Genomic DNA, 13,662 nt, shown 5'->3' with positions numbered 1-13,662 from the left:
TATTAATGAAACCAAATTTTATTAAACAAAAGCAAAACTTTCACTTTATTAATTTGTGTTTGTTACAGGCTACAGCGTATAATGATTTATGTACGGAGTAATATTAATTAACTGCATTTGCTATAGGGTTAGTTGCATGTAATTATGCAGAATATAGCTATTACTATAGTGACTACATATAACAAGGACACAGTAAAATCAATTATTACTAGTGCCTATAGTTTTTTAATCTCACTCAAGGATGATTTTATGCGTGTTGTACAGGAAGAATATCTCACAGTACATTGCAATAAACCAACTCAACCTCTGTGAACTCTGCACTGGGCGTGTCCAATCACGCTGAGCGCTGACGATGACTGACAAACCTATGGGCTGATATGATATCATGAGCTTGCGATAGGGTTACTATTCAAGATAAGCATTAGGGGAGGAGTAACACGGTTAGCGCTCTGATATTAATTTTGTGTCTCTGTGTGTGTGTGTGTGTGGCTAGCCGTTTTAAGATTTAATCCTTAAAACCTACTAGTAGGCCTATCTATTTTAATGCTATTATTGTTTTAGATACTAATATATATTCCATTAAGTAGCCTACTAGTGCCTATTCTTTAGATACTAGTACCTTTTTAAAATATACTAGTTATTCATTAGATACTAGTTCTTATTTTTTAGAGACTGGTAGCCTACTCATTCATTAGATAGGCCTACTAGTATCTATTAAATAGACACTAGTACTTATGAATTAGTTACTAGTCCTTATTATTAGATATTAGTACTTATTCATTTCGATAGTGACTAGTAACTATTCTTTTTTTACTAATACATTATATCACAATAACACAAATTTTTGCCATTGACTTCTATGGGGATCTGACGTCATTCAGATATCAACTATTCAGTTCTGACGACTAGTATGTATTCCAATTGTGACTAGTACGTATTTATTAGATACTAGTAGTTATTCATTAGGTAGTACTTATTTTTTAGATAGTACCTATTACTAGATACTAGTTCTTGTTAAATAGTACTTAGTCATTAGATACTACTACCTATTAAATGGATACTAGTAGCTACTTTTTTATTAGATATTGGTATATCTAATTATTAGATACTAGTATTTATTCCAAATGTTAAGATTTTTTTATTTTACTAGTAAGATTTTTAATTGAACTCTACAGTGGTCGTTCTGACTAGTCATAACAGAAGACGAGTAAAACAGTTGTGACTTAGATAAGACATGTTAAGTTACAATTAAAAAAGATATGGTGTCTAATAAATAAGTACTATAGTCTAGTACCTAACGAATAACTACTAGTATCTATTAAATAGGTACTAGTATCGAATGAAAAGTAATTGAATACAATAAGTACTATGGCAAGCCATTCTAGCTTAAATTTTAGCCATGCAGCGTTACTCGTCATAATTGCATTTTTACTAGTAAGAATTGAATTAGAGAGCTCTCTAATTGTAATTGCTACTAGTAAGAATTGAATTGTAGAGCTCTCTAATTGAATTCTTACTAGTAAAAATGCAATTACGACGAATAACGCTGGGAACAATTCAAGCTACAACGGCTTGCCATATAAGTACTAGCATCTAATCAATGACTACGTAGGCCTATTAGTAATATTAAAAAGATACTCATCAATATTGGAATAATTACTAGTCATAAATTATTAGATGATATCAAAACAGAATAGCTAGTATCTATTAATTTGCAGATATCTTCAACCTCATAAGGAACTAGTAAGAAAATGTTAAGAGATATCTTTCTTTTAACAGATCATTACTTAAACATGAGTATACTCTCAACCATCCAATCAGAGTTCATATGGTAATGCAGGCTAAATTAAGGCTATAGAAGATTGATTTTTCGTAAGTAACTGGCTTTGTTGGTTTATCTAGCTAATTGGTTAGCAAGAACACAAGGAAAGATGTTTAATATGACATTTATTGTTTTGAATGTACAGTAGGTTATAATAAAGACTTAACTGCCAATAATAAAATTCAAACAACAGTTAAGTAGATCCAAAAACCGGTTCATACCCACCATCCAAACAACCACAATATCCAGAAATTGGGATTTTTGGTGAGCATTCATAATTCCTTACAATCAAAAATTCGGAATATGAATCTGCGTCTGTGAATGAGAGTCATGTCAAAATAAGAGTATGTATGCACTATATTACATATGCCTCATTCATTATATATATTTTTTTACTCTAATACCATTAAAAAGGTAGGCTTTTATTATATTGTTGTTATAAAAACGGCCTTCTGCAATTCAGTCCGTTTCCTGTGTCATCTCTCTTTGATATGTTGATGGATCATTAATATTCAACATATTATTTGCATACTGATTATTTAAATAGTACCAGTATTTAAGGTAAGGATATCTTTGATCTAAAATGTTCATAGTAACTAAAAAATAAGCACTAGTTCTATTTTTTCTTAAGTTAGGTATCATTAAATACTAGACACTTTTGGAATAAGTAGTATCTAATAAATAAGAACTAGTATCTAATGAATAAGTACTAGTATCTTTAAAAAGGCACTAGTACCTAAAGAATATGCACTAGTAGGCCTATCTAACGAATAGGCACTATACCTAAAACATAAGCACTAGTAGCAAATGAATAAATACTAGTAGCTTACTTAATGGAATAGATACTATCATCTAAAAAATAAGTACTAGTAGCATGAAAATAGATACTAGTAGGTTTTAAGGATTAAATGTTAAAACGGCTTGCCAGCCATAGTGTGTGTAAAGCCCGTTTCATCCCTGCAGGTCTGTCTAGGCTAGGGCCTCGCTGAGGTTAAGCCAATCAGCAGTCAGTGTCCTGGTGAGATGTGATGCAGGGCGAGCTGATTGGTCGGCTCACACTCTGGTGAGGCAAGAACCTATAATGGCATTGCCTTAAAGAGAACTCTCAAACATCTCACCACATCCCGGTCTCCAGCACACGCATACCCTCAACATATAACAGCTGTGCTTTTTTTTCTTTTTCTTTTTAGTATTGTGCTTTTTTTTTTAGCTGGTAATAGAGAAAAAATTATATTGGTAAAATTATTTGAAACATTCAGCGACATGATTCATTTGGTGCTTTTTTTGGTTTAGTTTTTTGGCTTATCACTTTGTAATCTTTCTTTCTTTAAAGTTGAGCTAAATGTTAGCAACACACAATAATAAATAGTAATGCACACAATGGCAACCGACATTATTTTTTAATATAAAATGCATTCCTTTGCTAGAGAAATAATGAATACATTGGCAGGATTTTAGTTTTAAACCCTGCACATTTTCTTAGTGTTTGTTTATTTGGTTGCAGTTGCCCAAGTGAGAAAGAGAATATGATAAATTCAAGCACAATACAATGTATATATATTTTTTCTTTTATTATAAAAAAATATACAAAACTTTGCAGTTTATTATTTATTTAATAATTTGAATTGTGCCTTTGGGGAAAAATAGCACGCTTCCTTTCAGTCTTGTGCATGAAACGTACTTTTCTAAACATCAGCCACTCTTTTCCATGACATAAAAACCAGAACCAACTTAATAAAAGCCATCAGAAATACGCAATGTGTTGTGTATTGTTACATAAACCCAATGCAGTAGGTGTTCAAACACAAAGAAATCAGTAATTGAACAAAGAACTGAAACGTGGCTCATAGCACCTTTTGAAATATTTGTCCCATCATGTCGTAGCACTACTCCTTTCAGTTACACAAGTCATTCAATACATTCCTGTGTCATAGAAAAAAAACGAATGTACATTCTGACACGAGAAACACTGCGATCACTGCTGACGGCTGCGTTTGGCAATTCCATAGTCGTTCTGTAATATTCTACATGTGTACCAACTAGTGAATCATAGTACTTTAAACTCATCTCTGTGTCAGTACTGTCCTGTGCCATTTCCCTTTCTAAGTGAAAAGAAGTAAACTTTATCTCTCCCTTTCTAATGTTGCTGTCCAGTTTGGCAACAAGTTGACAAAGATATGCTACCAGTTGCCATCAACATCAAATAAAAATAAAGTACAAAATTCTCTCTACTTTAACCCATCCAGTGGCCTTGTAAGTGACCTGAACTTTATTGATTTTAGAAAACAAATTATGTTATATGGCCTTCTTTATCTGTATGTTCTGGCTGCTGTGGATCTAAGATCAGATTTGCTGTTCATAGCGAGTTAAGCTTGACAAAGCAGGCCTGGAAGCTGCGATCCTGCTCAGATATGATTTAGAAATACCGACTCTAAGCTTGTGAACACAGCTGGTCTTGATTCAGGTCTTTAATTAATCCAGTCTCTTTTAACAAATCAAGGAAACCATGAATAGTCGTTAGTTTGTATTCCTTTTTGCTGTCCTTGAAAATAATCTAAATTACTAATCATTTGTGCCTTGAAGATGAGATCGTCTTTCTTTATGGCCCTTTGCCTCTTCAACAGGCGACGTCTCAAGATGCCTGCTTAGTACATGTTCCTGGAGCTTCTTGCAAATTGACTTTTGATCTAAAGCCAAAATATAAAAAAGAAATGATACAGGTGTTTGCAGATGATAGTTTACGTTACAAAACATTGTCAGTCTATTATTATAATATTATATTGTGCAATATTTTAATTTGTAAGGTAATTTTATTAATAGGATATTAAGATTACAATTATTAGAATGATATATTACTGTGTGTGTGTGTGTGTGTGTGTGTATATATATATATATATATATATATATATATATATATTATACATATATATAATTTTTTTATTAAAATTATATATATATATATATATATATATATAAATAATATATAATATATAAATATATATGAATAAAACTGTACTATTCAATTATTATAATATTTGTAAAATAATATATATATATATATATACATACAGTAAATAATATTAAAGTAATGTTCTATTCATATTTTATAAAGAATTCTTACCTGTTGTGAGTCATGTGACTTTTCACCAGGTGTCCGGCAGCAAGTGCAGACATGAGTGACAGCTCTCCTGCAAGCACGGTCCCACACACCACCTTGGCAAGCTGTCGGGCATTTTCGCCCGGACACACCTGACAGGCACCCAGAACACCTAACATCTGACAGGAAGTGACAGAGAGAATAAAACTGAATGAGATGCTATGAGAGTGGCTTCAAAACTGTGCATCCACAATGAAACTAAAACATACGTCTGTCTTTCGTAAGTGTCAAATATTGATCCTGTATCGAATAGGTGTACGTACCTGTAAACAGGCCTGCTGTGGAGGAAGGTTAGTGCCTCCGCCCACAGTGCCCAGCTCAATGGAGGGCATAGTACAGCTGATATAAAGATCCTCCCCGGTGTGGCCTGAGGCTTCCATTATAGTGATACAATTAGAGCTGCCCACTGTCTGCGCTGGATCCTGTCGAGAACAAATTCATTTGCACGTATTGTAACTATATAATCACAAAACACATCATTATCCGTATCAAAATCATACGCCAAACAATACAGCATTAACTTTTATTACCTGTCCACAAGCAATATAGATAGCAGCTACAATGTTTGCGGCGTGAGCGTTATAACCTCCGATGCTTCCAGCCATAGCAGATCCAACCAGGTTCTTGTTTATGTTCACATCTACCAGAGCCGCAGTCGACGTCTTTAAAATCTGCGGAAACAACACTTGTGTGAGACTTATAGTCTGGACTTTCATTCCAAAAACATAAATTTCTATCCAATATGCAGCCAATATGGGACTTTTTGTAGAATATGAAATGGTTGTGTACCTCTTTGACAACTTTAGCTGGAATGGTGGCCTCACACACCACTGACTTGCCCCTGCCTTCAATCCAGTTGATAGCAGCCGGTTTTTTGTCAGTACAGTAGTTTCCACTAACAGCCAAAACTTGAAGCTCTGGAAATTCCTCCTTCAGTCTGGCGAGAGCCTGTTCTGTGCCCTGGTGACCAAAGAGAAAAGAAAGATAAAAACTCAGCGAAGCGCAAGTAATAAATCGTCTCAGGCCGGTTAAGATCATTTCAATATTTGTTTAACACCATTTTGTAAAATGCAATTCAGCGTACTTTTGAGATCATGTTCATGCCCATTGCATCTCCAGTTTTAGACTGGAATCGAATGTACAGGTTGCGACTTGCCAGGCCAATCAGAAGCTTCTCTAATCGTGCGAACCTACACAAACAACACAAATATATGTTACAAAATCATAATTAAATGCACTACCACAATAAATCTGTTCAGTGAAATAGTCCCGTACCTGCTGGTCTGGTCAAAGGCCTCCTTGATGGTCTTGAAGCCCTCAGCGCTCTCCAGATAGGCCTTGACTTCAGCCGCTTGACAGGCAGAAGGCAGACGCACCACCGGCCCTCTCGTCATTGCATCAGCAAGAACACGGCTACTGGCACCACCTCCCAACTGTGGGACAGCCATTCACGACAACATTACATTCATGTGATTTACACTAGACATTACGCAACTTTACATCAGTTTAGGCTGCTGTTAAATGTGTTTGCTTCCCTTTGAGAACTAAAACAAAAAAAGCAGGAAAAACAAACTCAACTAGGGAAAAATGCTTACAGCTATAGCTCTGCAGCCTCTATTTGTGCTGGCAACTAGACAGCCCTCAGTTGTTGCCATGGGGACCTGAAACTGCTTTCCATCCAATAACAGAGGACCAGCAACTCCCACAGGGACTGGCATGTAACCAATGACGTTCTCACAACATGTTCCCATCACCTGGAATAAAAAAACATGAAAATTAATGGTGGGGTTTCCATCAAAAGCTCAATAAACCTCAATAAACTTCTAAATGTTCTGGGTAGTTGCCAGGGTTGCTATACAGTTACTGGGGTGTTACTAAATAGTGTTTCCTAGCCCAATTCAAAAGAGTCCACCCTCAAAGTATGGTATCAAATTAGTTATGAGCTATTGCTCATTTTGGTATACATATAATTTTTAGTTTTTAGGTCAGTAGATTTCTCAAAGTTAATAAAATTGATACTCTAGTCAGGAAGAATGCATTAAATTGAGCAAAAGTGACAGCAAAGGCATTTATTAATTTAAAAAAAACAATCTATTTCAAATAAATGAAATAAATGCTGTTCTTCTGAGCTTTCTATTCATTAAAGAATCTTAATTAAAAAACAATTAAATAAAATGAAGTATGATTAATAATGTTAAAAAAAGATTTAGTTTCCAAAAAAAGCAGCACATTTGTTTTTAACATTGATAATAATAATAATAAATGTTTCTTGAGCAGCAAATCAGCGTATTAGAATGATTTCTGAAGGATCATGTGACACTGAGGACTGGAGTAATGATGCTGAAAATTCAGCCTTTTCATCAAAGGAATAAATTACATTCTTAAAATTTTAAAAATAGAAAAGTTTTTTTATTTATTTTATTTATAGTTCTGTCAAATCAATTAATCACATCTAACAAAAATTAGTTTACAAAATAAAATTATATGTGTGTATATATATTTAGTATTATATTTATTTATATTATTTATGTCTGTGTGTATATACTGTATATAGACACGCACATATATTTATACACACACGCACACACACACACACACACACACACACACACACACACACACACATATATAATATAAATAAATAAAATAATATACACACACATATATCATCTAAACAAAAACTTTTGTGTTAGATGTGATTCATCGAGATGTATCGATTTGACAGCACTAATTTTAACAGTATTACTGTTTTTACTGTATTTTTTATTTTAAAAAATGCCGCTTTGGTTAGCATAAGAGACTTCTTTCAAAAACATTAAATAATCTTATTGGATCATATCTTTTTGAACAAAATTTGGAATTTGCAAACGTTTCAATGTCAGTACATCCCTAGTTTGTTCAAATCAATAAAGCACCACTATTTAAATTATGACCTCATGTCTTACCTTAGAGTAGTCATAGTCTTTATAAGGCAGACAGGAGAGAGCTGAGGGATCTGGGAATTTGGGGGAGAGCATTTTTCTACGGATCATCACCCCTCTCTCAGGGGTCTCCATCATGGCCTCCAGTTTGTAAGCTGGGATGTGCTTTGAGTTCACCAAAACGATCACCTCCTCGTCACTGAGGTACCGAGCGCCCATCTGTGGAGTCAGAAGAGGTGACACTTAAATACTCACACACATACACTGTGATTATACTTGGATTAAGGTAACAGAAGTCTACTCTAGGAGGTAAATGGTTTCACTACAAGCTTCTGATCTTGTCTAACGTCATAAACTAATTGGCTAAGAGTCAGAGTAAAGAGGAAGAGGAGGATCTCATTAGAGATTACATGGGTCAACCCTGAGGTAAAAAATAACTACAGGTTTCAGTCCCACAGTGAACCCAGGGTTAATCTTGATGTAGGAAAGAAAAACAACAAGAGAAACAGTATCGCTGGGATATTAAACAACGCTCTTACATCTGGGTTTTTCAGAATGGACAGACAATCTTCCACAGGTCTAGGTTCGGCAGGTACACTGATAGCAGGCTCCGAAACATCAGCGTTTTCTTGAGTTTCATCCTCTCCCAGAACAAAATTACTTTTATGCTCAGGCTCTTTCAGGACAGGCAGGGGCCGAATCACTAAATCTGAAAGAGAGAAATTACTGTTAGATTCCATTATAGAGTGATGGTTTTGTATAGAATGAACACAAAAATGAAAAGACAAGGGGGTAATACCTCTTTCCTCTTTGGTAACAACAGGAAGGGGAGTTGGGGTTTTCTCAGGCTTGCTAGAACAGGAAACCTCTTTCCTACAGCACTGATCAGGAGACCATTTCTGCGAGAGCATGGAGCCTGGAGTGGGGACTTTCAGGGACAGGGTAGATTCCATCTCGACTTGCTCGAAGAAAATGTACTTCACAGCCAGGAACAGGGCGAGACCCAATGTGATCACCTGCTCAATGTCCATGCTGATCATCCTAAACGCACAGAATAAAATAATAACCACATCATCGTCTTGTTACTATTATTATTAAGGATGCATGATGATATATCAGTATCATATTGGTTATCAGCGAATATTAGAGATTTTCTTTTCAATTTATCGTATCTATTGATATTGGATATTTAATTGTACATGATCGTATCTACTATTTTTTACTATGCGTGCACCGAAATTTCAGCTACCCAAAAATGATTTTGGAGTCCATACAAAACAAAAGACACAGAACGTGCATCCCGAATTTTCAGTTTCGGCCCAGAATTGTCATTTCGGTGCATCTCAATTAGTAATTTAATATGCATCCATAATTATTATACAATGCAGTATGCAATATTATAAAAAATTAAATTTGCATGTATATCTATAGCTGCAGAGATTTAGCTGTACTATTAATACATAGAACTATGTATTTTGAACTATTGAAACATAAAAACTAAAGAACTTTAAAAACAAACATTCAAACAATTGAAATTAATAGTAGATAGTAGAACAAATACAAATATCAATGGCCAAAACCAGCATTATTATTAATAAAATGAATAAGGCCTCTGAAGTGTGCCCACCTGGACATGTAAAAGTGCCACAGGGGCATGTCTGGTTCAATCCTCTTGGGCATATTGTCATTCAGGCTCACTCCAACTTGAGGAAGATCAAGAGTTCCGTTACTTGACGTGGGATCGGCAATCCACCGGCTATGAGCGTGAACCATGACCAGGCCAAGAGACTGCAAATATTAAACATGATCCAGACCATTAGAGACCAAACCATTAATATCCCCAAATCCCAGTATCAAAAAACTGTAGTAACGGTCTTGTTCTGTTTTGGTTTGGTTTTCATTCTGTTCCCTGTGCTGCTTTTCCAGAGTTCGGTTTGCTTGTTAGTTTCTATGGTTTCTGATTTGATTACATTCATCTGTTGTTTTTTAGTTACCCTGTAATCTCTGTGTACTTATACCCTTCATTTCATTTTTTCGTTCTCTTGTGTCATCTTAGTTTTACTTGTTAGTTGTTTATAGCTTTCCAGTGTACTCCTGCATTTCTTCAATATAGTGATTAAAGACTTATTCTAGTAATTTTTGTGCGATTTGTGTAACTAAGCGTGACAACTGTAGTGTTTTTTGTTCAGTGTGTACCATGATCATTTTGACTCTTTGCGTGACAGGGTTAGGCTTGTTGTCCTCTTCCTCTTCCAGAACTCTAGAAAAGTGGCTCAGCTGCCAGATGGGTCGTCCCTCCCTGCTTTCTCTGGACAACTGATTGAAATAGACAAACATGTTAGAATATGTTCTAGTCTTCATTTATGCGTACTGCGCAAAAAATCGTACATACCTCCAACACAAGTGAGACACAGGCCGGGAAGAAGGTCATGAACACAAAGTAGTTAGCCAGGACAGACATACAACCAAAGCAGCACATGATCTCAAGCTGTCGCACACCTGCAGGAAAACGAAAGGGCAAAATAAAGTTAAGTTTAAGTTAAAATTAAGTTTATTGCTGCTGGGTTAAACAAATCTGTTTAATGTTAGCGCATTCCACCTGTGCTAATTTTCTGTCTCATATGGAAGGGTGAAGTTTACCTGACATTGTTCCCACACCGATCACCAGGCACTCCACAAGGGCATCAAGAGTAAAAGTGGGTCCTAAAACGGACATTCCTTTGGCAATATTCTCTCTCACCTCATCCTGCAGGACAGCCAAAAAGCCATTTACAAAAAGCCAAGACTGGCATGATTGGTCGTATTTACTTAACCCTCAGTTTAATGTAACAAATGTGGACTGGACTGAAAAAAAGCGAAAAGGTGAAGTACCTGTGAGTTGGAACTCAAAGCAAACTTGGCCAGAGCACATGCTTTTGAGAGGTCAATCAACAGCAGAAAGAATGGCAAGGCCTCACTGTGAATATTAATACAAAATATAAACATATAATATTTGTACAAAGAATTTTCCAAAGCAATACTTCCAAAATTTCAAGTGAGATTGATACACATTTGTACATACTTGAGACCTGTCAGCTCCTTGTCCAGGAAGTGAATCACAACCGTGCTGAACACAAAACTGGAGAATATTGTGAAAAGTCCTGCAATGCCTGAAATGAAAATTTAAAATTGAACACTTGTAATTCAAGTTACCTCACAAAATCATTTTAAATCATTAACTAGGCTTATACGCTACAACTCACCCAATATGTATTTGGATCCTAACTGTCGAAGATTTTGGAATTGAAAATAAATATAGACGATTGCTATACATCTTGTGATTGTCAGGATAATGATATCGCTGCTTAGGATTTGCTGAAGACAAGATAGAAAGGGAAAAAAACATAATATTATAATTCAAGGACAAAATAATATCATTCAACTTTACTTTAACCGCCACCATGATGTAATTTATTTAACAAAGTAACAAACTGTACCTCCTCTAATTTGGGGCAATCAAAGTTCCACCCACAAATCTCGTCATTTCCAGTGAACATGTTCATGGACATCATGCAGATGGTGAGAGTCACAGTGGCCACAATGACTTCCCAAGGATGGGAGGCCACAAAGAGGCCGTGGATTCGGAAAAGTCTCGTCAGCATGATGAATGGTGTGTTGCAGTCTCTTACTGTAGATGACAAAAGCAAAGAAGAAAAGACACTTGTTAAAAAGGATTACAGTGACAGAATTATGATTATTCTTTCACTCATAACATTGCAAATTCATGAGTATAAAATCAAATCAAATCATGCACAAAATACACAATATATTTGTGAAAGAAAGAAACATTTTAAAGTACTCCGAGAGCATAACTTACATTTTAGTTAAAGTCGGCATGAAACTGAATTTAGAAAAAAAAAAAAATGTAGGGCAGGACTTCATTTTGTCTATCAGGAATTGATTGGTTCATTGGTGAACGAAATGGTTAGTTAGTTGCAAATGGGCGGGAAAGTTATTTTGATTAAAGATAATGAGCGCACATGAATTTAAAAAATAATAATAATAATAATATACAGCACCATTAAATCATGTGTAATAACTACTGGTGCAATAGTCCATAAAAATAAGAATGGTCTATTTTGATTTCATGGTGACTTTAAAAGATATTTTTGAGTTGTTGTTGTTTTTTAAAGCTCTTTATTACTGCAGTTACATTGTATAGTAACATCAGATGGCTTGACATAAATTCAATGTGCTAAATACATATCTGATATGACAGATGACACAGTGCCATCTGTTTCTGTATTTACAGTCTTGATTGTGATGACCAATACTCAGATTATAATGACTGATTTAATTGTAAAAAAAAATTACTTATGAGATTTAATATCAAAATAAAAAATAACAAATGTTTTGTATGTGGTGATAGGTGGTGGTAAGTACGTACTTTTGTAATCATTAACCCTAATGACTCACCTAAACACTCATGATTAGATTTTTAAAATATTCCCTTTCCACAATTTATTTAAATTACTTTAAATATTTGCAATAAAAGTGTATCAATAAAAATTATATTTATGTTCTGCTTTCTTAGCCTATAAATATCACCAACAATCATAATAAACCAGATGAGCAACTGATGCAATCATGCAGAAACGAACTGAAGGAAATTGACATTCGAATCATGGATGACATGGTATATTAATTTGTAAAATAAAAGCTATGGCTGTAGATCTCGATGCAGGTACTTACCAGTGAGGGTCAATGAGGGTTAAAGAATAAGTAGCCTACACCAAGAGCAGATCACTGTCAAATCCTCCACATATGCGATTAAATAAATAAAAGACTATAGATATTTCCACTGTTACAAATTAACATTTAGCGGTGGTTTTCATAATCAGAGCGGCCGAGATAAATAAATACAGACGATAGTAATCCATATCCCGTAGTTTGAGACAGCACTCTAGTCGCTAACACCGGCATCCTCCTCTAGGCTTATATGAAGCGATGGCATGGCTCTGCGTCAGCCGAGTGAGGAGCCAATCAAATCGTCGAACCATACCGATACGCGAGAAAACCACACCCAATTCATCCAGTGAACTGTGTTTGAAGGCGTGTCCTGACTGAGAACGCGTGATCTGGCCATCATTTGAATGCGTGTGTGTGTGTGTGTGTGTGTGTGTGTGTGTGTGTGTGTGTGTGTGTGTGTGTGTGTGTGTGTGTGTGTGGTTATATTACATTGTGGGGACAAATATCCCCACAAGGATAGTAAAACCTGAGATCACATACATACCAGCCAGCGGTCCACACGAGGGAAATGGGTTAATAGACATAGGCCTACTAAATTATATGTTTTTGCTGAAAGTTTACTGTGATGGGTAGATTTAGGGGTAGGGTTTGGGTTAGGGAATAGACAGTTTGTACAGTATAAAAACCATTATGTCTATGGAGAAAAAGATAGCGAACCAGACTGTGTGTGTGTTTGTGTTTGTGTGTGTGTGTGTGTGTGTGTGTGTGTGTGTGAACCTTGGCGCAGCCTTGACCTTTAAAAATATCGAGATATGAAAATATCCGACCTTGAAATGAAATACAATATCATTGGATTTTGTAATCACACTCTCAATTAATCTTGGTTAACCTTTTTTATCAATAACAATTATCTGATTATCTAGTTCTGTTTCATGAAACGTACATTCCAGAACTTTTGACAAAATAAAATAAGCCATATGAAGATGAACCATGGAGTTAATATAAAATGTAGTGTTTGTTTACATTTAAATGTG

The 13,662-nt window shown here is 35.2% G+C and overlaps 1 protein-coding gene across 2 annotated transcripts; it reads right to left on the bottom strand.

The window, feature by feature from the left end:
* Nucleotides 1–3,374: 3,374 nt before the first annotated feature.
* Nucleotides 3,375–12,852, bottom strand: hmgcra (3-hydroxy-3-methylglutaryl-CoA reductase a). 2 transcript variants are annotated; one of them, XM_056237976.1, is made up of 20 exons: nt 12,632–12,851; nt 11,377–11,567; nt 11,143–11,254; nt 10,962–11,049; nt 10,772–10,856; nt 10,541–10,646; nt 10,293–10,399; nt 10,097–10,216; nt 9,528–9,688; nt 8,700–8,941; nt 8,440–8,609; nt 7,925–8,119; nt 6,575–6,733; nt 6,255–6,412; nt 6,064–6,169; nt 5,769–5,939; nt 5,510–5,650; nt 5,243–5,401; nt 4,944–5,098; nt 3,375–4,509 (listed from the first exon to the last, which is right to left on the bottom strand). In XM_056237976.1, exons 2-20 carry the CDS (start codon nt 11,539–11,541, stop codon nt 4,455–4,457), a joined length of 2,655 nt encoding a protein of 884 aa, XP_056093951.1. In that variant the 5' UTR covers nt 11,542–11,567; nt 12,632–12,851; the 3' UTR covers nt 3,375–4,454. The 2 variants fall into 2 exon arrangements, with proteins under 2 accessions (XP_056093951.1, XP_056093944.1); XM_056237969.1 differs by having other exon boundaries at nt 8,440–8,941; nt 12,632–12,852.
* Nucleotides 12,853–13,662: the final 810 nt, after the last annotated feature.

Source organism: Rhinichthys klamathensis, unplaced genomic scaffold (assembly GCF_029890125.1).
Source record: "Rhinichthys klamathensis goyatoka isolate OS25496 unplaced genomic scaffold, OSU_Roscu_1.1 h1tg000019l_1, whole genome shotgun sequence".
Lineage (NCBI taxonomy): Eukaryota > Metazoa > Chordata > Actinopteri > Cypriniformes > Leuciscidae > Rhinichthys > Rhinichthys klamathensis.
Note: the sequence above shows the minus strand (reverse complement) of the source record. Positions and strands in the feature narration are given on the sequence as shown.